Here is a 23310-nt window from a genome sequence, read left to right on the forward strand (position 1 = left end):
GGGCTCACCGTCTTCCCATCACTGAGGACCTTTGGTCCTTTTGCCTCCCCAAGTGGGGGGGAAAGGAGGAGAGGCACGGAGGGTGTGGGGTGGAGGGGTGTCTGGGGTAGAGGGAGGAGGTGGCATCCGGTGAGGAGGAGGGGACAAATAATAAAAACTAATGAATGTTATGGAAGGAGGAGCATCACACTGATGAGTATGGAGAGAGGATGGGAAATTTTGAGCAAATGTGTAGCATGGTAGATGAGAAGATTCAGATGGAGAAGGGACATGAGAGAATCTGGCGGGACAGTCTGTTTTGGGAATGGGTAAGGTAAATATAGTACTATCACTGTGGGGGGGGGCCTAAATGGTAGAGCTAAACGAGCAAGGGTTGCCGACGTTCTGAGAATGCAAGGACCGAATATAATTTTTCAGCAGGAAACACACATTCCATGGGAAAAGCGGGATACTTTTACGATTAGTGGTTATACCTTGGCAGCGTGCTCCACTCTAACCTCCAATATAAGGGGAGTCGCTATTCATGTTCGAAATGGTATGAAGTCTGCTACTCTAGTATTGGAGGATAAATGGGGTACATGGGCGATTGTCAATTTGTACTATCAGGATGACCCAAAAATCTTTAATGACCTAGAAGTTGAGCAGGCATCCTGACCAGAACCATTAGTTATCTGTCCAAATTAATGAAATTAATTTGGACGTGCGCTGGACCTTAGGTCATAATACAATGGGAGGAAGCCATTAGTATATAAAGCTCTGGCTGCTCCAAAAACAAGCTATGCTATAGTGGATGTGTGGGTTGAGAAGCGCCCCTCAGATCCAGGCTGTATACATTTTTCATATCCCCACAGTAAATATGTAGGGCTAGACTATTTTTTTTGTATCGTCATCTATGTGTAATGTTGTAGAAATCAAGAAGTTAACTAAACTGCTTTCTGACCAGTACCCAATAATTTTGGAGTGTGCAATACAGCCGGGTGTACCAGTTCAGTCTAAGTGGACATTCGATAGAAAATTGTTTTATAATGCCTCCTCTATACAACACATTAGGCAATAGGAATGTACAATTTTGTAATGCAAACTGCTATAGCACTTCTCAAGGTATGGTCTGGGCGGAAGTTATTAGTTTTTTTGGGAAGAATAGGCAATTGGAAAAAGAGGCAATAGAGGGTCTGATTGGTAGACTTAGAGTTTTAGAAAAGGACCATATTCTAGCGATCAGCCAAAAGCAACAGGCCACAGTATTATCCTTGCAGCAAGAAATTGCAAAGCTTCTGGTCTCTGGCGGAGTCCGAGCTCCTCTCAACAGATACTGTAGGGCACAGAACTGCTGACAGTACTCCTTTTTAGAGGAGGCGGGCAAGTCCACTTGAGGAGGATCCTACTGGGCGTTGATGGCTTGGGTTACATGCGGCAGGAAGCGCCATCCAAGATTGGCAAGATAGTGCTGATTCTGACTTTTCTGACATTGAGATCCTGCAAGGTAATTGGCTAATAACCACACCCCTTGACGGTGTGTCCAAGACCACAAACGTCATGTCTGTTGACAAAGGAGAAGCAGCCCAATCCCCTACTAGTGCACATGCCATCGTATTCTCCATCAAGATTTGGACGGGCTGATCTCAGTTCGAAAGAACTAAGCCCTTCAATGCCAGCCAAATAGCCAGTACCATCAGTTTGATGGGAAGACCCTTCTGCACTGAAGAGCAAGGGCCTGTGATCAGAGGAGCCCCACACCCTACGGCGGAGTCATCAGTCACTACCAAAGTGAGAGTTGAATGGAAGGCTATTCAAGTGTACAGGTTCCCCTCTTTCCTCAACCATACCGATCTGCTGCAGTGCTTGAGGAAACTGCAATGGAGTCCGGTAGATTCTCCTGTCCTGGAACCACTGCTGGTGGAGGCACCACTGCAGAGCCCTCCAATACAAATGTACATGCATTTCCAGGAGAATGTATGAAGCCAATAGACCTAGCAGGCGTAATACTTTCAGGACTGGAACTCGCATACCTCTAGGAAGGATGCAACCTTCTCCTGGATGTCAACAATGGCTGAGAAGGAGGGAAGGCAGGGAGAATGGCAGTGTCCAGAACTGACCCTGTGAACTGGAGGCACTGGGAGGGCTCTAGGTTAGATTTGAGCGTGTTTATTGTAAAGTCCAGGTCAAACAGTAGCAAGACTGTGAACTCCAGATGGTGAGGCACCACCTCTGATCTGGCTTGGATCAGCCAGTCATCCAGATACTGAAAGATTGAGATGCCAACCTTCTGACATGTGCCGTAACCACCTTGATGAAGACATGAGGTGCCAATATCAAGCCAAATGCGAGTAACACAAATTGGTAGTGCATACAACGCACAACAAAGCGAAGGCATGGCAATGGGATGGAATGACTGGAACGTGAATATCTGCTTTCTATAAATCAAGTGATACCATCCACTCTCCCAACGCCAGCAGGATCAGAGATCAGATCATGCACTTCTCATTTCTGAGGAAGAAATTCAAGTCCTTGGGGTCCAGGATTAGGTGGATACCGATGTTGTCCTTAGAAACAAGGAAATACGCTGTCAGGACTCAGTCCAGGACACTGGCATGTGTCTGGGATGCTGGCAGCGACTGGTGCCAGGGAAGACAAAGTAGGCAGAATACTGGGTACAGAGCGGCACAAGATCACACAGCGAGTCAAAGGAGAAAGGGAATCCTAAGAGGAAGCTCGGTACAAGAGAATAAGTGTTAAGTCACAGAAAGGCCCTCAGAGGTGATTTAGCATTCAGAAAACTACACACAGGATGGATATGCAAGACATATATAAAAACATTAACAATAAAGGTAATGTGTGTTAAAGCTCTCAGGAGCTCCACACGGTAAGAGTGAAGCTCAGTATGTTCCTCACCCACAATTGCTGTTAGAGATACAGACTGCAAATACCCACATATAGGAAGGATATGCATGCAAAGGCAGGGTGTGTGGAGCTGATACCTATAGTGATGTCCTAAAGGTAACTCAAAGACAATACTCACAGTGAACAAGAAACACCACCTAGGTTAACTGTTCCCACGGATCCTGGCGATCACACAGGAACACACAAGGCAGTAACCGCAAGGGGGTAGAACTAAACAAAAGCACAATAGACAAGGAGCTACCAAGGAGGAGTTCTTAATAGGAAAGGAAGTTAATCACAGGACACATTTGGCAGAAACAAGTAACAAACTTACAAGGTAATTAGAAGCAAGACAGCAGGAATAGAAAGACCGCAAACTAGGAACAGGAACCAATGAAATGGGAAGAAAGGCAGGAACTGGAAAGAGATATACAGAAGCTGAGGCTACAAGGATATTCTAGAATAGTGCAGGTTCAGGCATCAAGAAAACAAATTAGCATTGAAGGCAGTGCTGAGGCAGGAACAAGAATTGAGCTAAGGCTAATGAGTCAAGGTAGTACTGCAGGCAGTGCTAGTTTAGGAACAGGGAGTTGCTTAAGCTCAGGAAACAAGGAGTCAAGAGAGCACTGCAAGCAGTGCAAATCAGGAACAAGAAATAGCTGAAGCCCAGGAAAAAAGAATAACTATAGCTCAGGAACTCTGGAAACAAGCATTTACAATGCAATGGTTTCGCCTTTGGAAAAGTTAGAGCTATTGGCATTGTAAATGACACAATTTGTCTTTATGTATTAGTTTTGAAAACAGATAAATAAATGGCATTGTCATTTACATTGCCATTAGCTTAATCTCTCGCAAATATGAGACCTATTGTGCCCTACGGACGAGCTCAGCAGACAGCAATTACTACCACACACACACACACCCAGAGCCACACACACCCACACCCAGAGCCACACCCACACCCAGAGCCACACACACACACACCCAGAGCCACACACACACACACCCAGAGCCACACACACCCAGAGCCACACACATACACACCCAGAGCCACACACACACACACACACCCAGAGCCACACACACACACACACACCCAGAGCCACACACACCCAGAGCCACACACACCCAGAGCCACACACACCCAGAGCCACACACACCCAGAGCCACACACACACACCCAGAGCGCCACACACACACCCAGAGCCACACACACACACCCAGAGCCACACACACACCCAGAGCCACACACACACCCAGAGCCACACACACACCCAGAGCCACACACACACACACCCAGAGCCACACACATACACACCCAGAGCCACACACACACACACCCAGAGCCACACCCACACACCCAGAGCCACACCCACACACCCAGAGCCACACCCACACACCCAGAGCCACACCCACACACCCAGAGCCACACCCACACACCCAGAGCCACACCCACACACCCAGAGCCACACCCACACACCCAGAGCCACACCCACACACCCAGAGCCACACCCACACACCCAGAGCCACACACACACACCCAGAGCCACACACACCCAGAGCCACACACACACCCAGAGCCACACACACCCAGAGCCACACACACACCCAGAGCCACACAAACACACACCCAGAGCCACACACACACACCCAGAGCCACACACACACACCCAGAGCCACACACACACACCCAGAGCCACACCCACACCCAGAGCCACACCCACACCCAGAGCCACACCCACACCCAGAGCCACACCCACACACCCAGAGCCACACCCACACACCCAGAGCCACACCCACACACCCAGAGCCACACCCACACACCCAGAGCCACACCCACACACCCAGAGCCACACACACACACACCCAGAGCCACACACACACACACCCAGAGCCACACACACACACACCCAGAGCCACACACACACACACCCAGAGCCACACACACACACACCCAGAGCCACACACACACACACCCAGAGCCACACACACACCCAGAGCCACACACACCCAGAGCCACCCACACCCAGAGCCACACAAACACACACACACCCAGAGCCACACACACACACCCAGAGCCACACCCACACACCCAGAGCCACACCCACACACCCAGAGCCACACCCACACACCCAGAGCCACACCCAGAGCCACACCCACACACCCAGAGCCACACCCACACACCCAGAGCCACACACACACACCCAGAGCCACATACCCAGAGCCACACACATACCCAGAGCCACACACACACACCCAGAGCCCCACACACACCCAGAGCCACACACACACACCCAGAGCCACACACACACCCAGAGCCACACACACACCCAGAGCCACACACACACCCAGAGCCACACACACACCCAGAGCCACACACACCCAGAGCCACACACACCCAGAGCCACACACACCCAGAGCCACACACACCCAGAGCCACACACACACACACACACACCCAGAGCCACACACACACACACCCAGAGCCACACACACACATCCATAGCGCCACACACACACACACACACATAGCGCCACACACGCACACACAGCCACGCACACACAGCCACACACGCACACACAGCCACACACGCACACACAGCCACACACGCACACACAGCCACACACACACACACAGCCACACACACACACCCAGAGCCCCCCACACACACACACGCACACACACCCAGAGCCACACACACACCCAGAGCCACACACACACACACACACACACACACACACCCACACCCACCCAGAGCACCCACCCGGTCACAAGTGGGGGCCGGGAAGGGAGGTGCCTTGGGCACGAGACGTGGACAGTGTTACGGGGTGGCCGGCGGCCACACACAGTGGGGTGGTGCCGGTGAGGCCTTTAACGTGTGTGGGCTCAATTAAAACATGTCCGAGGAAGCGATGATACTGGACGATTGGGCAATGTGGCTGCATGGCACTGGGAGCGATCAACAGGAGGCGGGCAATCCGGGAACAGAGGACGACAGCAACGATGCATGCAAAGACGTAAATAAACAAAATGCTGCTTACCTGATAAGGAGAGGACTGAAATCGCGCAACCCACCCCTGCAAAACACACGTCCAAAATGGCCAAAACATCACGGGGAAAAAAAAACATCCGCCCACCGCCGCATGACGTTTTAAAAAGGGGCGGAGAGGGAAAAAATCACCGGAACGCCCACGAATCGCCTCGCACAATGACGGACGCCTCTCTCTTCCAATGGCTAGCCTCCTTTTATGGAGCTAGCCAATGGAAGACAGAGGCGGGACAAAGCCACATACTATTCTCAAAAGATTTCGCCGCTCATGGGTGTGTTTTCTGCCCGCAGATGTGCATGGCGAAGGGCAGGTTGCCCACTGGGGATTGGATGCAGGGACTGGCCACACACGAGGTGACCAACCCCACTCTTGGTCCACTTGGGGTTTGACCACAGACGTATCATAAAATTGATTTAATTTACATTTAAAACAAGATAATTCATTGAAAAAAAACAAAGGTAACGTGGAGTTATTTGAAAAAAAACAAAGGTAACGTGGAGTTATATGTAAGATTGTAACTTATGTTGGAAAAAAGTTTGTAATGCACTGGAAAAAAAGGGTTAAGTGGAGTTGAAGGTAGATCTTCTAATAATGAAAAACATTTTTAAAACAAAATGAAGTTCGCCAGTTACATTTAAATCACCTAAGTATAACTTGTACAGCTATGATGCACTGCTATGACATCAAATATTACATCACTGAGGACACCTCAAATCTATGTGAGTGCAAGTTATGCTTCAATCATTTATGTATAAAAGGGGAATTTCAGTGATTTTTGTGCTTAAAGCTTTTTTAGTATTTGAAGACCTACATATAACTCCACTTTAACCTTTGTTTTTTCTGCGAAAAAAATATATATGTAGGCCTTGACTTCCTTAGTGCCCTGGTTAGTGCTTTCTAAAGCTTCATAAACATGCAAGTAAATTGTGCATACCGGACACACTGACAGGTGGTCCCCCAGAGGTGGTAGGCACCGGGCAGCTGGCTCAGACCTACTGGCTCCGATGCCAGGCCATGAATGGCTGCCCTGCCCCTGGATGGAATCGAGAATTTACGTTCTCTTAGAGAACAAAGAAATTGAAGCGCCATGTTTGAGAGCGACTTCTTTCTGGAGGAACTCCAATGGCATGTGAGGGAAGGAGCACTGTTTGCATTGCAGCCCTTGAGCTAATAATGGGCGTTTCAGAGGGAGATCTGTGAGATACAGGGTGTGCTCGCCTCCGAGCCCTCAGCTTATACTGGACTCAAAAGCCTTCCAGTGCGCTCACATGCGGGATTGAAGCCTGCGGCTTGGCTAAAGATAGCTGCAGCCAGCACCCCAACCCACTGAGCTACCGCCGGAGAATGTACAAGCAGGGATGCACGCATGTATTGAGCTCTGGAAACAGGTCGGGTACCTTCCTGAGGTAGACTTAAAGGAACTCTGCAAGGACTGCGTCCTATGAGCCAGCGGTGCTGGGTGAACCCTAACACCCGCCCCGGTCTCCGACCTAATGCTGTCAGCTGCAGATCACTTGTGTGAATGCAGACATGGCCAACTCAATCCCCCATCCTTCCGAGGTCGGTTAACGGAGAACCTCCAATTTAGGCAATAGTAGCGCCTGTTATTCGCGGCACTTGGAGATGATACGCGTGCGTTACAAAGCTCTACACAAACATAACCAATCAATATAGAGAGAGTGTCATTTACTTCCCTAGTAGTGAGCGTCAACCGCCGGGTGCACCCTTGCACCAGGCAGCCCATGGGTAGACCGCGCTGCAGAAGGACCTGCGCGTGCTGGAGGGGGCGGTGTTAACACGCAGGCAAGGCCGGTCTCAAAGGAATCATATGCTCCCAATGACTGCCCTTGTCTCCGTCTTATCAGAGTAAGGGCTGTCGTACTTACTGATTTCTCCCCCCCCCCCCCCCCCTGCCACACACACACACACACACACACACACACACACACACACACACACAAACCCGGGGCATGTGCCCGTGAGTGCTATGCACAGGTAATGGGTATGTGTTTCTGCCCAGCCCGGTTGTGATTCAGAGCCAGTGAGGGAGCTGACGGGACCGGCTCTGGGAGGGGGACACGAGGCAGTGTTTCCGGGAGCAGGGAGCGCCCCGAGGCTTATGTAACACCCGCATCATCCGCCCAGGCGCTATCCCTTATCAGCCAGGACTGAGCCGAAAACCTGCCACCTACCTGCGTCATTTGTCCACCCGTTGCTAGTTCACGATTCACTGTTTCCAATTATCATCTGTTGCCTTCACTCGTTCATTCATGCGCCTTCTACCCTCTGATATTAACCAGGCCTTCTTCGTGCCCAGATGACATATGAGCTGTCTTCTTTTTACACTATATACATCTTCTCGTCGAAGCCCAGTTTAGTGGGGTAAAAAGAGGGAACCTGCAACACAGCCCCTGTTTCATGTAAGTGAGTTTGTTGCAATATATATGTTCTTATCCCGGCATCCCCTCCTAACCAAAATGATGTGATCCTCAGCAACTCGCCCCAACTCTTTGTCAAAGTTCCATTGAACGATATAAAAAATGGAAGGGTTGTAAGCATGAAACTCGATGTGAAAGTGTTGTCCCTTCGGTTTAAAAGCACCTAGGAGTCATTGGGTTCACAGCGTTGTGCTACGCGAGTCCTTCCCCGAGTCACTGCACAGATGTTCAAATGTGTACTGTAGGTCTATGCGGTTATTGTCGGGATCCACAATTTCCCACTCTGAGGAGGCATTGGAATGAGGTGGGGGCGGGAGTACTGAAACACACGACTTAAGACAGACCTGGACAGAGCCCTGTCTGCATTTGTATTATTTGGGAAGGGGCGAGAAATGAGCTCGTAGGGTGTACGGATTGTTTATTTGTAATAATCTGCCCGGAAGAACGTCCAACAGGGATTGGAAACACGTATTTTCGGTGGGGGGACAATGGGACTGGCCGGCACTGAGAGGGGGGCTTCGCATGGGGTTTCAGAGGGGCACGTGTGCCCCGAGCATCAGCAGCTGTGCAGGATAACCCTAGAGTGGCATGTTCTATAAAAGGCAGCGAGTGGCACATGCATAGCGAGCCTGGCCATCAGCAGTTGTGCCAGGAGGAATGCCAGTGTCGTTTTGAGGTACAGCGGGTGAGAATTCGAGTGGGGGCACACTTGGGTGATGGATGGCGGTGCCTGCAGTGTGTTGGTACAGCGAGTGAGGCTTGCCGTGGCCGGGCACAAGTGGCTGAACATCAGAGGGGTGCCAGTGTGGAGGGGAGGGGACTCTGACACTGCCCCTTCCGCCTCCAGAGACGAGGCTGCGGTGTTCTCAGTCGACTCTCGGTACAATAAACCCTCCGAGAGCCGTCGATGGCAGTCGTACTCCCTTCCACTTACTAGGGGCCCGGTGGATTTCCAGTGCATACACTGCAATTTTAGGTACGGCGAAATACGGCGGCGTGCCCAAGATCAGACGATGTGTGGTCTAGTACTGAAGGCGAGACCAGCTAATGCCAGCGTTGCAATACATGTTCTCAAAAAATGCGAGATTTTTCTCGCGAGCTGTCGGGGGCGATGGAAAGCTGACTTTGGCAACCTCGTTTGGCATTTGGCAACTCTGCTTGTGCCCGACCGAAACTGGCAACCCACATGAACACCAGCAGCGAGTGTGCCCCGCGTTTCTCCTGTAACCTTAGTACACGCCGATCCTGCTCTTCAGTGCACACTAACAATTGAGCGCCTTCGGGTGACGGTCCAAGAAGCGGCCACAGCTCCTTGAAGCTAGACCAGGACGTGCTATATGGTTCAGGTCGTCGCTTTCCTGTCTTCGAGGGAGGGGCAGCGAGGCAGGGACTGATTGCCTGTAAGTTTGAGGTGCTGGGTATGGGGGGTGCAGGCGTGGCAGAAATCGGCACCCACTCCGCGTCCCACGTGGAAGTATTTTTTTGACTCAGGTTCGCGTAGGACGTACAAGTCACGAAAGAGGATTTCCGAGAGTCAAAAGGCGATGAAAATACGGATCATTATAATAATACGGTGCTTAAAAAGAATCCTCTGGTTTGAGGAATCTACTGCAGATATTTAGACTAGATCAAATCTGCACTGGATGGATTCCGCATTTTTGTAAGTGAGGTCGGTCGAGCGCCACTGGAGTGAGCTGGAGTCATTCGCAGTGCTATGAAGCGCACAACTCTATAAACAAAATTATTATATAGGTGACACTGGAATGTGTTGCTCATTGTTTCGTTAGCAACCCACCCCTGCAAAACACACGTCCAAAATGGCCAAAACATCACGGGGGGGGGGTCAACATCCGCCCACCGCCGCATGAAGTTTTAAAAAGGGGCGGAGAGGGAAAAAATCGGCGGAACGCCCACGAATCGCCTCGCACAATGACGGACGCCTCTCTTCCAATGGCTAGCCAATGGCTAGACTCCATTTATGCTAATTCAGGCACAAGGAATAGCTATAGCTCAGGAATCGAGGAACAAGGATTAACTATATTATCGCTCAGAAATCAAGGAATATCAAAAGCTCAGGAAACAAGGATCGGTCTCACCCGAACACAGCTACAATGACCAACACCGGGCTGAAGGGAGCTGAGGCTTAAAAGAGCTCACAATCAAATGCATCATGTGTGAGCAGGCTAGCAGCAGCCAGCCACAGAGGAGCTCAACTAGAGTCAATACCCATGGAAGCACCGGAGTATTCGAGTTACCTCACCAAGAGATGCCGGGTGCATAGGTGTCTTTTGATGTCGGGTTTCGTCGTCGTTTTCAATGGCAATCTGCTGCAAAGTGCTGCTGGCGACCAAGTCGAAAGTGTCCGGATGGATCCAAGTGTGGAACGGAGATCTGAAGAACCTGAAAGCAGAGGGGACAGAGTCTGGGTCACTTGCCAGTGACCAGGAAGGCAATGAGCGGATGCCCACCGATGTCTGGTGCTTTCAGATGAAGGTGAAGCTTGACTCTTCAGCCATGAGGACCAGGAGACATCGACGACTACCAGGAGCTGGATTCAAGCTGTCCCACGAAGGATGTAGAGTGCTGCGGTGTCGGTGTCCGGATTGGACCCAACAAGCCTTGGCAACAGCAACCCCCGCAGAAAGAAAAGATTCGCTTTGTTGCCGACCAGCAAGGTCTGAGGGGCTCACCACTTGGTGGGGAGTCAGGGCACGTCTGGACCAACCAGGAAAGCCCAAGAAATAGAAGTTACCTTCATGGGGACCCACCAGTCAACGGACCAGGGATCGCAAAAGAGCCTCGAGCGGAAATGCTAGAAGCGGGCCCACGGAAAACTCGTGGAGTGTAGGCTCACAATCTTCGGTGCAGATGGTGCTCGGTGCTTGGACTACAAGTAGCCCAATGCACAACTTCGGGAAAGCTCGGGAAGTTGATGCACTTGCAAATGTGCACGGTGTCCAGGAGTTCCAGTTCCATGTCGCTCGTGAGGGCTGCGGGTCTCCGCTTTGCTGGGATCTCGTGTCGGCCTCTGAAGTCTAAAAGTCCGTGCCCTGAGTCGCAAATCCGTCGGGGACCGGCAGGAGCCTTGGAAATGCAGACCGGCAAGATGCTTCTTTGGTGCCTGTTTAAACAGGGGAGTCACTCCTTGACCCCAAGGGAGATTCTTCCGTCTTCTAGTCAAAATAGAATGTCGAAGTTCCAGGATATATGTTGCAGAGTTTCGTCCAGGTGTAATCTGAAGTCCTAAGGATTGTACTAAATTTTGTCCAGGTGTAATCTGAAGTCCTAAGGATTGTACTAAGTTAGGGGGTTGGACATATTCTGGGGACCCACCTATGGAAGGGCCAGGGAAAAGGGGTGGTTACACCCCTCCCCTTTGTCCAGTTTCGCGCCAGAGCAGGGGCTGCATGCCCCTGCAACCGGTTTGAACTGGGGTATGCACAGGGACACCAAGTGTGCCACCAGCACTGTCTGCACAGCATTCTATGAATGCACCCACCCAGCCCCAATACACTAGAGCCTGTCTGGGAGGTGGTTAAACCTCCCTGTGACAGGAAACCTATTGTCTAGGCCTCCCCTGCCAGAGTTTCGTCCAGCAGCAGTAGGTCAGACTTGATTCTGGGGCTCTTTTAAACTATTACCGGTTAGGTGAGTATGTACATATCTTCTCCCTCTAGAAGGGTGGAATTCTACCCCCGTCGCCATGATTGGCGGGGGGTAGGATTCCAAAGTGTTTGTCACCAAACACAACATGTTTCCATGCAGCCATTCCAAAGTTAGCATTTACAGAGAGGTTATGATGCACTTAAGATTATTTGGTCTGGCTGCATCATAGAACAGTGTCAGAGAATCTATTCCAAAAGCTGCAGAGGGGTCCTGCTCATGCATGGGCACCCTCTCACACAAAGCCAAGCACTCTGCCTCCAATATTGTTCAGGCCTGCCATATGAGTGACTTACAGTTTTATATGTGTCCGTGATTAAAGGTAGATATAGGTAACCTATATCTTAGTAAGGGGTGCATGCACCACCTTACCCAGGCTACAGTAGCAGACCTGTGGTGCCATTTTGGAAGGCTTCCCATGGGGTGGCATAATACATGCTGCAGCCCCTGGTAGGCCTCTGGGGTACCTATGCCCTTAGTACCTAAGGTACCATATACTAGGGACTCACAAGGGTAACCCAGTAACCAATCTGGAGTGTACCTAAAGTACATGCAATCAATTTAGAGTGGAAGCAGCTAAGCTGGGGTCCTGGATCTCTCAACTTTTTGAAAGTGGAATCTCGTGTCATCCAGAATGTGTGGTGTGACCACCTGAACCATGTCCTATAAGGCATGTGTGTATCGCTCCAGAAGACAGGTGGCCTTAAGGGATTGGCGTACCATGCTGCCCATCGAAAATGTTTTCTTCCCCCCCCCCATGGTTTCGAGTGTTTTGATGCTCTGTCTGAAGAGACAGACGGGAAGGCCTCTGCTATTTGTCCTGAAGAGCAGAATTCCTGGAGCGACCAGGCTTTCAGATGATGGGTGTGCGAAGAGGAAGGGTGGATCACCTGTAGGGTGGTGGTAGTGTCTTCCCACCAACCTGTTGACTGCTGGTGCAGACATGGGCTTCTCTCCAGCTGCCATGACCGGATCCACCAGGGCCTTGTTGAGGGTCCAAAGTGATTCTAATGTGTCTTGGAGGAGCACTACGGTTAGCACATTTCTCTGGACATCCCCCATCGGGAGCTGTAGCTCCAGCACTTCAGCAGCTTTCTTGAGCACTGAGTGGACATCACTTCTGCAGTAGAGGGTCCAAAGGAAAACTACACCTCCATCTCTGGAGAGGTTCTAGTCCACTGGCATACCAGTACAGTGGTTTGCTCTCCTCCCCCATCACCATAGGCAAAAAGATTCAGAAGGCCTGAGTTCAATCCAAACAGATAGTGGAACCTTTGTCTGTTCTTCCTCTACCAAAAGTCTCTGTGCCTCCCTTATTGACCTCTGCTGAGGTACAGCCTTCATAAAAGTCCGAGGTGGCGCATGTGGCTCAGTGGAGGTGTCTGCATTAGTGGTTTCTGTAACTGGGCCAGCCACAACATTGATGGCTGCTGCACAGCGGTGCGCCGCAGAAGAAGCTAGAGAACCTGGTACCGATCCTGAAGGTCCAGAGCCGAACGGCACCAGGGACAAAGGAATAACATGGGCAAGGCTGTAAGTCCAAGAGCATGCCTGTTGGTGCCTTGACTCTAGCAAAAATGCCATTCGTAGCATTAAGGAACTCAGCTGGTCCCAAACCTGGCATCGGAAATCCCAGTTAGGATGTGGCTGGAGCCCATGATGTCAGACACACCAGAAACAATGTAGGTGACGATTGAGGTGTTTCCAGGGCCGAGTTCTGTGTTGTCACTGGCAAGGGGGCCACTCTGAGGAGAATTTACCGGCTCCGAGGAAGAAGATCCTGTGGCAGATGAAAGGTTTGTCACCCACTATCTACAGCCTGACTTATGACTCGGATAGAAAACATCATGTCCTCTATCAGAATATCTTGAAAACCTTACCTATCTTCACGCAGAGGTTTCTCACATACATTTTTTTCATTGAACATTTGCAAGAAATCCCAGAGTGACCTATAATTTCTGCACAGTAAAGCCTTTGCACTGGCAACTTTCAAGCAGTATCATAGCACATAGACTTTTGTAGCACATCAAGGAGTTTATTAATTCTCTGGAGATTCTGTAGTATGATATTTCGAGCATTTGCGACAATGCTGGAATCTGGTTGTGGATCTGCTAGTGAGAAAATGCTGTTTATATGTGGAGCTTTGCATTTTTTCAGTACTTTAGTTAGAGCTGACTTAGCTGATGCCAGATTCAAAGCAATACTCCGAAATTGTGTGCCCAATTGTGGATGTACTGTGGAAGCAATTGTTGGTTATTTCAAGGCAGTGATGGTTTACTAGTGATGGTTGATTTGGATTTATAAATCTGTGACGAATGATTTACAGGTTAAATTGATCACTCTATTTCAAACGCGTGTGTGTTTGTAACAGTTGGTTTAAAAAGTAGCATAGCTCAGTGTGGGTGGTGCTGCAATGAAGAGTTGGTCAATGTGCTGTATGGTTGGTTTGCAGACACTTTTGGTGTCTATCTCCTGTTGTTAGGTAGTATTGTTCAACTTGGTGAAGCAGACATCCCCGAACAGTCTTTTTGCGCTTGCCTACCTCTCTCAAAGTCCTTAAGCTCCCCACAAATGTATTTTCCTAAATGGGTTGAAAAGCATAAAGCGACCAAACAAAGTAACTCAGCATTGTTTGAAGACATCATCAATCCTCTTGCTCCAATATGTTACAAGTTGTTTCACTGAATAAAGCACGGTTACATGCTCTTAAAATGTAAACTCCATAATCCCACGTGCAGGAAAATGACAACGGACTGTAAGGAACTTTGAGGGCTTCCTACTATCTGCTCTCCCACCCTTAAAACAAATCTTGCAAAGTATATTACTATCCAATTAAGCAAAAATTGCAGATACCTAGAGGGCATCCTACATGACCTCTTCAAGCTGGGTTTATAGGGTGCCTTGCTTTTCAACTCCTTGCAGTACTATCTAGTACTCTGCCCAGCCACTCTGCTTTCTGCAGAGCACTAAAAATTACCCACTTAAAGTATGTATTAAGTAATCAGCCAGCCTCTTCCCGTGTCATGGCCACCTCACCCAGTTTGAGAAGCCTGTTTTAAAGACCATCCACTGAGATGCAGCACAGTATTGTCAGCCTGTGGGATGTTTAATTTCATTTCCGGGAAGTAACTTTTGAAAATTATACTATGTTTTCAGGTAATATGTCACTATGTGGTGTATGTTTCAGGTAATATTGGTCTCTTTGTGTGGGATTTTGCAAGTAATGCCAGTCAGTCAGTGGACCTCTGGATAGATTTGGGACTGTCAATGGATCTTTGTCCTTAACTTTAGTTAGTGTTGACTACTTTCACTTTCCTCTTTCCGATTAGTTGCTTTAGTGAGCATAACTGTTTTTTAACTTTCAGGGGGTATGTGCCGATGTGGAGAAAAGTGAGAGGGTTGTGGAATCATTCCTGACTGAAGTTAATAAACTGAGAAGACTAATCGGTGAACGGAAAGAGGAGCGAGAACGAGAAAGTGAGTACATGCTGTGTTGTACCTGAAGCTGCAGACTTCAGCACTGGTAGATGTGCCATCACATAACATTCTGAGCCAGGTAATGTGCCACATGAGACCTGTGGCCTCGGCAGCCATCTGTATAAATGGTGAGCTGCGTGAAAGGGTCCACCTGCCCTCAGTGCAGTCCTTAAAGGGGAAGTGTCATCCTAGCCTTGCCTCACATGTACAGGAAGTTTCATCCTATCCTTAAGCAATCTGTTCCATGAGCACTCATCCAGCCCTGCAGCCATCAGTACCAAGGGCAGTGTTAAATCAGCTTGGTTGCCATCTGGTGCTAGGGCATTTTCATCTCCACTCCTGTCAACTGTTGAAGGTATATCATTTCCTCGTATGGGAGTTTCTGCCCCTAGATTGCTTGCAGATTTAGTCTGAGAACTGTTGCCCCTTTATACTATCCAGAGATATGGTACTTGTGACCCAGGAAAACAAATCTCCTCCTTGCCTTCTAAGCTTGTGTCTATGTGGCTGGCGTAATGCCTGAAGGTCACTTTCCACAACCTCACACGCAATCTGACTGTTCTCCTTACAAGCATCCTTCCTGTGATTTCTTGAAGATAAGTCCGCTTTAACAGGACTGTATAGTACAGCCTCAGATATCGAGCCACACCTACATACGTTTATCAGATGCAAATTATTGTAATGGTTATTTTATTTTTATTTCTGAAAATATCCCTTTTCCTGTCAGTCAAGGAATTTTACCTCACAACCAGTTTGGTAAACTGAATATATGCATTCACATATTTCCAACAGCCAGCCCCCTTAAACATAGGTAGGCAAATAAACATTGTATCGTACCTGTATTTGTCATTTTAAACCCCATGAGCATCACATTGAAAAGTAACCATCCATCCCGCTCACTGCCCCTAACTCAGTTTTGTAGTAAGTGGCCAGCATTATTTGTTAAAATGATGCTATTCAGCTTCACCTCAGTCCAAGTGTTTCACTACATCCCTAGCTTGGTAGCTGCCAATTTTAGAAGGGGGGCCTTTACTTGTTCTCCTAGCTTCAAGATTGGCCGATCAAGAGCGTAGGCAAGCAGCAGTGCCTGGCAAACCCCAGAGTCCCCATTTTCCTTTTTCACAGGCTGGGATTCACCATAAGTGCCACCAAATCCCACTGCCTGTGCCCTCAGATTCAACCCTTCTTGGGGGCCATTCTCAACTCTGTTGCTGTCGAAGCTAATCACAGCTCACCCAGAGTACAGGTGTTCCGGCAGCTACTGCCTCTTTTTCAACCACATTGTCCGCTCAGTCAGAACAGTGATGCTTCTCCCAAGGATGATAGCCTCCTTCATAGCCATACTCCTTCATGCCATACTGCACATGTCCTCTCCAGCAGTGCCTAATGGCACAGTGATCACAGGTGGAGTGTCACTGGTAAGATCTAGTGTTAATATAGTCCAGCACCTATCGCTCTGCAATGGAGAAGTAGCAGCAACCTTTTTGCAAGGCCATCCCTTCATGGACCTGATTCCAAAGGTGACCATCACCACGGACGCATTACTTTCAGGAAGGGGGAGTGCATCTCTAAGACCTAACAGTTCAGGGCTTCTCGTCACCGCAACAGGGTTCCCTGATTAGTCACCTCAAACCTTTGGCCATCCACCTAGTTCTCAAGGCCTTCCTTTGGGAAATTGAGCGCAAAGTTGTCCTTGTGAATACAGACATCCCCACCATGTACTTTCTGCAGAAGCATGCCAGCACACACTCCCTGCAGTTGTCGGCACTGGTGCAGAGTATTTGGCATTGTCCGATTCACCATTGGGCTCACCTCCTGGCGGAGTACTGGGGGGGGATTGGATAGCAACTTAGCAGACCTACTGAGCAAAATGCAGCAACAAGTCCACGAGTGGTAACTCCACCCTAAGTTCTTCTTCCATCTGAGATGGATCGCTGAGGTCTACCTCTTTGCCAAATTTCTAAAATTTAGCTTTCAGTATTCCACACCAATACCCACACCCACAGTCCATGGCCAATACCCTATGGATAAACTGGTCAGGGATTTTTGCCTATGCTGTTCCTCCACTCCCACTCCTAGTTTACATGGTCAGGACTCTTCAGCAAGCCTCCCTTACTGTCATCCTGGTGGCTTCTATGTGGGCCAGACAACGATGGTTTTCGACGCTTCTCAAGATATCTGTTGCCTCAAGAAGCTCTCAAACATCCCAGACCTTCTTACGCAGCACCAAAGCAGACTAAGACACCTGAACCTCAGTCAGCTCAATCTAGCCATTTGTTTCATAAAGTCTTAGAGTTGCTTTCCTCAACCTCCTTCAAAAATTGCATTTTCAAAGCCTGCAGACCCACTTTGCACACCTGTTATGCTGCCAAGTGGAAACGTTTGTCCACTTCTACTTCCCAAAGCACTTGAACTCTCTCAAACCTGTGGTCCAGGATATTGTCTGTTACCTCCTTCACTTCATGAAATCAGGTCTAGCTTACACTTTCATATGCTTTCAGTTGGCTGCTGATGCAACCTACATGCAGAATAAGGAACACTCTTCAATATTTAGAATCCCTGTCATTAAGAGTTTTAAGGAAGAATTCAATCGAGTCTTCTCACTTAGAGTTCTTCCTGCCTCGGTCAGTAACCTTACAATTATTCTTACCAAATTCATGAGCCCTCAATTCGAACCACTGCACTCGTGCCCTTTACAGCTCCTCTCTTTCACGATAGCTCGCAGTGTTGCTATTACGTCCATATTGTGTTACTGTAGAGTAGCCCTTCTACCAGGTCGATAACGACAGAGTGGCTCTCAAGACCAACCCCAAATTCCTACCAAAGGTGATATCTCTTTTTTTATCTCAACCAAATTCTAGAGTTCCTGGTCTTCTTCCCTCAACCAGAATTGGTAGCAGAGAGGGCACGTCACATTCTTCATGTAAAATATTCCTTCATGCACTACATTGACAGGACCAGGACTTCCTGCCAGACGCAGCATCTTTTCATTGTTTGCTAAATTTCACAAAGGTCCTCCTCCGTCAACAGCAGGTACAGCTAGGTGGATTAAGTGCATCCAAACCTACTACCCCAAAGCTAAAAGAACACTTGCTGCCCATCTGGGCTGCATTCCACCCATAAGAAAGGGGCCGCAATGGCTTTCCTTTATAATATCCATTTAGTCGACATTTGTAAGGCAGTTACATGCTCCATTACACACACATTTACTAAACACTAATGCAAGGATATCCTAACACTCCAACAAGCTAGAATTGGTTAGACTGTCTTAAGGACATAACTGCACCATCCACTGGCTGACCACAGTTTAAGATCTATGCAGAACATGTATATCTACAGCCACATATGCTACTCACAGAAAATACTTACTGTGTAAGCATCTGTTCAATACTGTAGACTAACGTGTCCACACACCTCCCCGGGTACCAGTGGTTGCCACAGAAATTCTTCTTTCATATAGATATTCAACAACTGCAGGCATGGTTACCACGCTGTTGTACGTACTCTTCCATCAGTATGCTTACCCCCTGGCCCAAAAAAATCTAAAAATGGAGCTGATGCGCATTGCCAACCAAGGTAGTAGTTACTATACCTTGTGACTGGAAAGTCTTCTTCTAAGAAAACAAGATGCAAACATCCCCGCCCAAAGCAGTGAATGTACAGAACTACACTACATACAGATGCTTACAGGGTAGATAACTTGTTTCTCCTATACTTCCACCCTCACTCTTAGCCTAGCGCATCCTAAGAACTTAATTGACTGACCTGCAAGGTATGAGAAATCCCTTCCATGGTCTTCTTTACTTGAGACCAATGTTACCATGATTTAGGTTGCATATGAACGTGATACCTCTGTAATAAGTTCAAGGCCATTTCCGAAGCTTCTAAGTGCCTGTGCCCCAGGGAGTGGAAGTTTACCAGCAGAGACTTGTATAGCGCAGAATAAAATAAAAACTGCCTTGTAGGAAAATTAGCAGATGAGAGAAACCTAGCATATGAGATACTATATGCTTCCTGTTATCAGACTAACATGGCTCATAGGTGTATGTCTGTGGGTGCTCTGACCACATTCCAAACGCAGTTTCTGACATTCACGTTTGACATGCAGCTTTCAGATGCTAGTGCTGGAGCTATTTTTACCGCAATGATTGTCTGTCTACTGTAATGTTTACTTGCCTGCATCATCGCCTTCCCTGCATTCAGATGAGCTCAGCTTAAACGCACCATATTTCTTGGAATAGGAGGTCTAGAGAAGACTTTATTTTGCCATGGACATTAAAGAAAGTACATACCCAGAATTCTTCTTTGATCTTCTCTAATGCAAACTAAACTAAATATTAACTCAAACTTACTGGTCCTATTTACCCCACTTGCTCACTTTAATGAAGCATTACAAGAATGCAATGATTGTCACAATATCATTGCACTCTTAAATTTAAAAGTTAAACGCATTTTTCAAGTCCCTTCAGTACTCATTTAGTGGAGTCGAAATTTGGCTCCCATCCCAAAAAACATTTCCTCCTTCACCTTATTGATCACAATCTGAGAATTTGGCAATACAAATATTCCTCAGACTTGGAATAATAAAAGTGGGCACTCTTTTCAAAATGAGCACAGACTACTAATCCATGTTCTCTCAAGTGGCACACAAATTGCAAATTGATCCAAACCTCTTCGCTTCCACCAACAGCTGTCAATGATGCATTCTCTGGCTCAGAGCCTTGAATCTGAAACAGGTGAACAAGTTTTCTGTGACATACCTGCTTTCATGTTCTTAATGGTCCCCTCAGTGCAGTTCTTCCTCCATTGTGGTCTGAATGCCTCATCAATATAGATTTCCTTCACTCAAAGTCCCCTCAGCACCCTGACTATTTACCAATGGAGGCTCTGGGTGGTCACATTAGCAAAGAATGGATTCAGATCTTACCTGGATGATTGACTGAATGATTGCAAATGATATAATGCACAGTCGCCTCACCGTGTCCTTTCGCGGAAGTAAAACCAATCATCATCCGAAAAGATGATTTGAGTTACTTATGGAAAGTGAGATTGTTCTCTATTGAGCAAAGTTTCACAGAAAGCTTCTTCCTGTTAGAAGCTACTGAATTCGAGAATGTATTACCACCCAAGTCCTCTGTTAATCTGAGAGATAACCAGTCCGTGAGTTACAGAAAGGTAGAACATGTGAGGGAAGATGGTGCCTAAATTTACCGTAAGCCACTTTTTGTTTGCTGAATGATGAAATAATGAATCATGTTAAATGTTTTAAACAAAACTATCTTGGCTACACCAATGTATCTGGCAAGCTGATCGGATAAATGTTCTGATTTACATTGGCCAAGCAACAAGCTAGTTGCAGAACTCAAAATCATCTACACCCTATTCAGAAAGTAATTGGAACTGCCTAATTGCAAATCTTTCCCGCAATCCAGGCAAGAGTAATCTGTTAATCTGATTTAAAAGGGTTTCAGCTGGCTTTGGAGCAGAGCCAAGCTGAATAGACTTCTAGTCAGATAGCCAAACAGAAATAGCCCCACCAAACATGAAAACCTTAGTTTTATCTGAGAATAACTAAATGTTTTCTGGCAAGCTAATCTAACAAGCAGCTGCCTATTATCATCATAGACGTATATAATTATGCCAGAATTTGTAACAAGATCCTTCAGAGGTACCTTGTATGCATTAGTACTAGGACAATCCATGAAGCTCTCTTCACATTTAAGCAATCCAAAATCCGCATAGAAAGGAATCAATCACCCTCCTGAAAATGAGCAGACAAAGGGGATGCATTCCATCTTGAGGCATAAGAGATCGCTTCTATGGCACAATGCCTATTAATCAACGCAGGATGATGGACAGCATGAAATGCGGCACAGAGATCTAATACAATTAAAGTTGTGACATTCAGTGCTAATCTGATTACTGATCTGATAATCTTGTTGATAAATTCCACTTACGACAAGAATTCAACAAGGGGTGAAATACAATTTACTGCCTCGTCGGAGAAGTTTGAGTGATGATCAACAAGCTAGCTTATTTCGCATATGAATGTGTCCTCGGCATGAAAGACATGAGCTTCTATTTTTCAAAAAGAGGTGCCCTTTTAAAAAAAAAAAAAGGATTATAGTGTCCCCATTCCGCCAGCTTTCTTGCTTGTACAGCTCTTACCCCTCGGAGAGGGCTTATAAGCATGTCCCTGCAAAAATGCAGCTGTTTACATTCATCTCCCTCCCGTATTAAGAAAGAAACGGAGGGGAGGCAGGACCGCCAGCATATAGGCTTGATCATTGGACCCGCTTAGCTGTTGTCTCCAAGCTGCATACGGTGCCCAAACCTTCTCCAAACTCCTGGCTTCACAAGCAATATCAGTCTGACTTGTGAACTTAATCCTTCTAAAACTGTCAACAGCGAGAGGGGCGTTATCGGATTTCCATAGTCTGCAAATGTCCCGCCTCGCCAATAAAATCACATAAAAAACAAATTTTGTTATGGCAGGATTTACTCATAGACCTGCTTCTGAACATAGCCTAAGGAATAGAAGTCGAGAGCCTATCTCTGTCTGTTGACCAGTCACTTCCTCTATGAAGTTTCACACCAACATCCAAAAGGCTACGATCTTTGGGCACTGCATGAACATATGTAGTTAATCTGCCAAAGGAAGTTCACACTTGGGACATACATAATCCTTCCCAGTCACTCTTGAGAGCCTAGCTAGCGACCAATACACCCTATGTGTTGTAAACAGGTGGTTTCTCTTAAGTAAAGCGGGTTTCACCACTGCACGTAGAATGGAGGATTGCCATACTTGGATTAAATCTCCTTCCCCATATCCCTCTTCCCACAGATGATATAGCCATTAACCTGTTATCTCCCTCCAGAAAGGCCCAGTACCAGATTGAAACTTCCTTTTTTAATGGACTAATTCTCATTGCCTGTTCTAACCATATATCCTCATCCTCCTCAACCCACTCTTGGGCGGCCTACAAGGACCGTAGCTGGTAGTACTTGAACCTCGTCAGTTGTCCCTTAGTACCATTACTCAGGACCACCTCCCAGCCTACCAGACAAGACTCAATTTTGAGATCTGCCCAGTAACTTAAACCCGCATATTTTAAGGGTTAACTAAGCTGATCTAACAAACAGTCAGGGGTGCCCAGGCAATCCCAATTCAGTGCCAAAGATAAGTTATCTGGTACCCCAAACCTCTTTCGAAATTCAATCCAAGTTTTTAGGGCCATTTTCAAAATCTTAAACCTCAGATCCCCGTACTTAAACAAAAAGTGGTGCTGCCCCTGACTTGGATCCCAAAGCAATGCCTCAAAGAGTCTCCCCATTGATGAGCCATCTGGTTTGTCTGGTAACATGCGAAAGTTCTTAAAGTGGAAAGCATAACAATAATTAAACAGATCCGGGACGGCCAATCCGCCCACCTCCAGCCTTCTCCGTTTCTTCCATGCTCTCCTAGGTCACTTTGATGCCCAGATGAAGCTACCTATTTTTCCCTGCAGTTTAGCTATGGCCTCCCTCCGAAATGTCAATGGTTTAGAGTTAAAAAGAAAAGTTATTTTTGGTAGGATGATCATCTTAATAAGATTAACTGTGCCATATATGTTTAATGGTAAATTGCCTCATCTAACTAGCAGTCTCCCTACCTCCTGACTCACTTTTACTCCAGGGATTTCTCCAAGCTTCTGTGTTAAGATAGTTCTTGCCCCCCTACTACTATTGGCCTGATTCCAAGCCATCACTTCAGTCATATCTACATTGACCTTATAACCTAACACCTTGCCAAAATTCTGCG

General features: G+C 47.6%; 1 protein-coding gene across 2 annotated transcripts in view; it reads left to right on the forward strand.

Moving 5' to 3' along the window:
* ABRAXAS2 (abraxas 2, BRISC complex subunit) overlaps window positions 1–23310 on the forward strand; it is a 291880-nt gene that overhangs the window by 249043 nt on the left and 19527 nt on the right. For both annotated transcript variants that reach the window (XM_078644029.1, XM_078644030.1), the window contains exon 8: window positions 15398–15509. In XM_078644029.1, coding sequence (XP_078500155.1) covers window positions 15398–15509 — 112 coding nt within the window. The remainder of the gene's footprint in view (window positions 1–15397; window positions 15510–23310) is intronic.

This window comes from Lissotriton helveticus, chromosome 5_1, assembly GCF_964261635.1.
Source record: "Lissotriton helveticus chromosome 5_1, aLisHel1.1, whole genome shotgun sequence".
NCBI classification, from domain to species: Eukaryota; Metazoa; Chordata; class Amphibia; order Caudata; family Salamandridae; genus Lissotriton; species Lissotriton helveticus.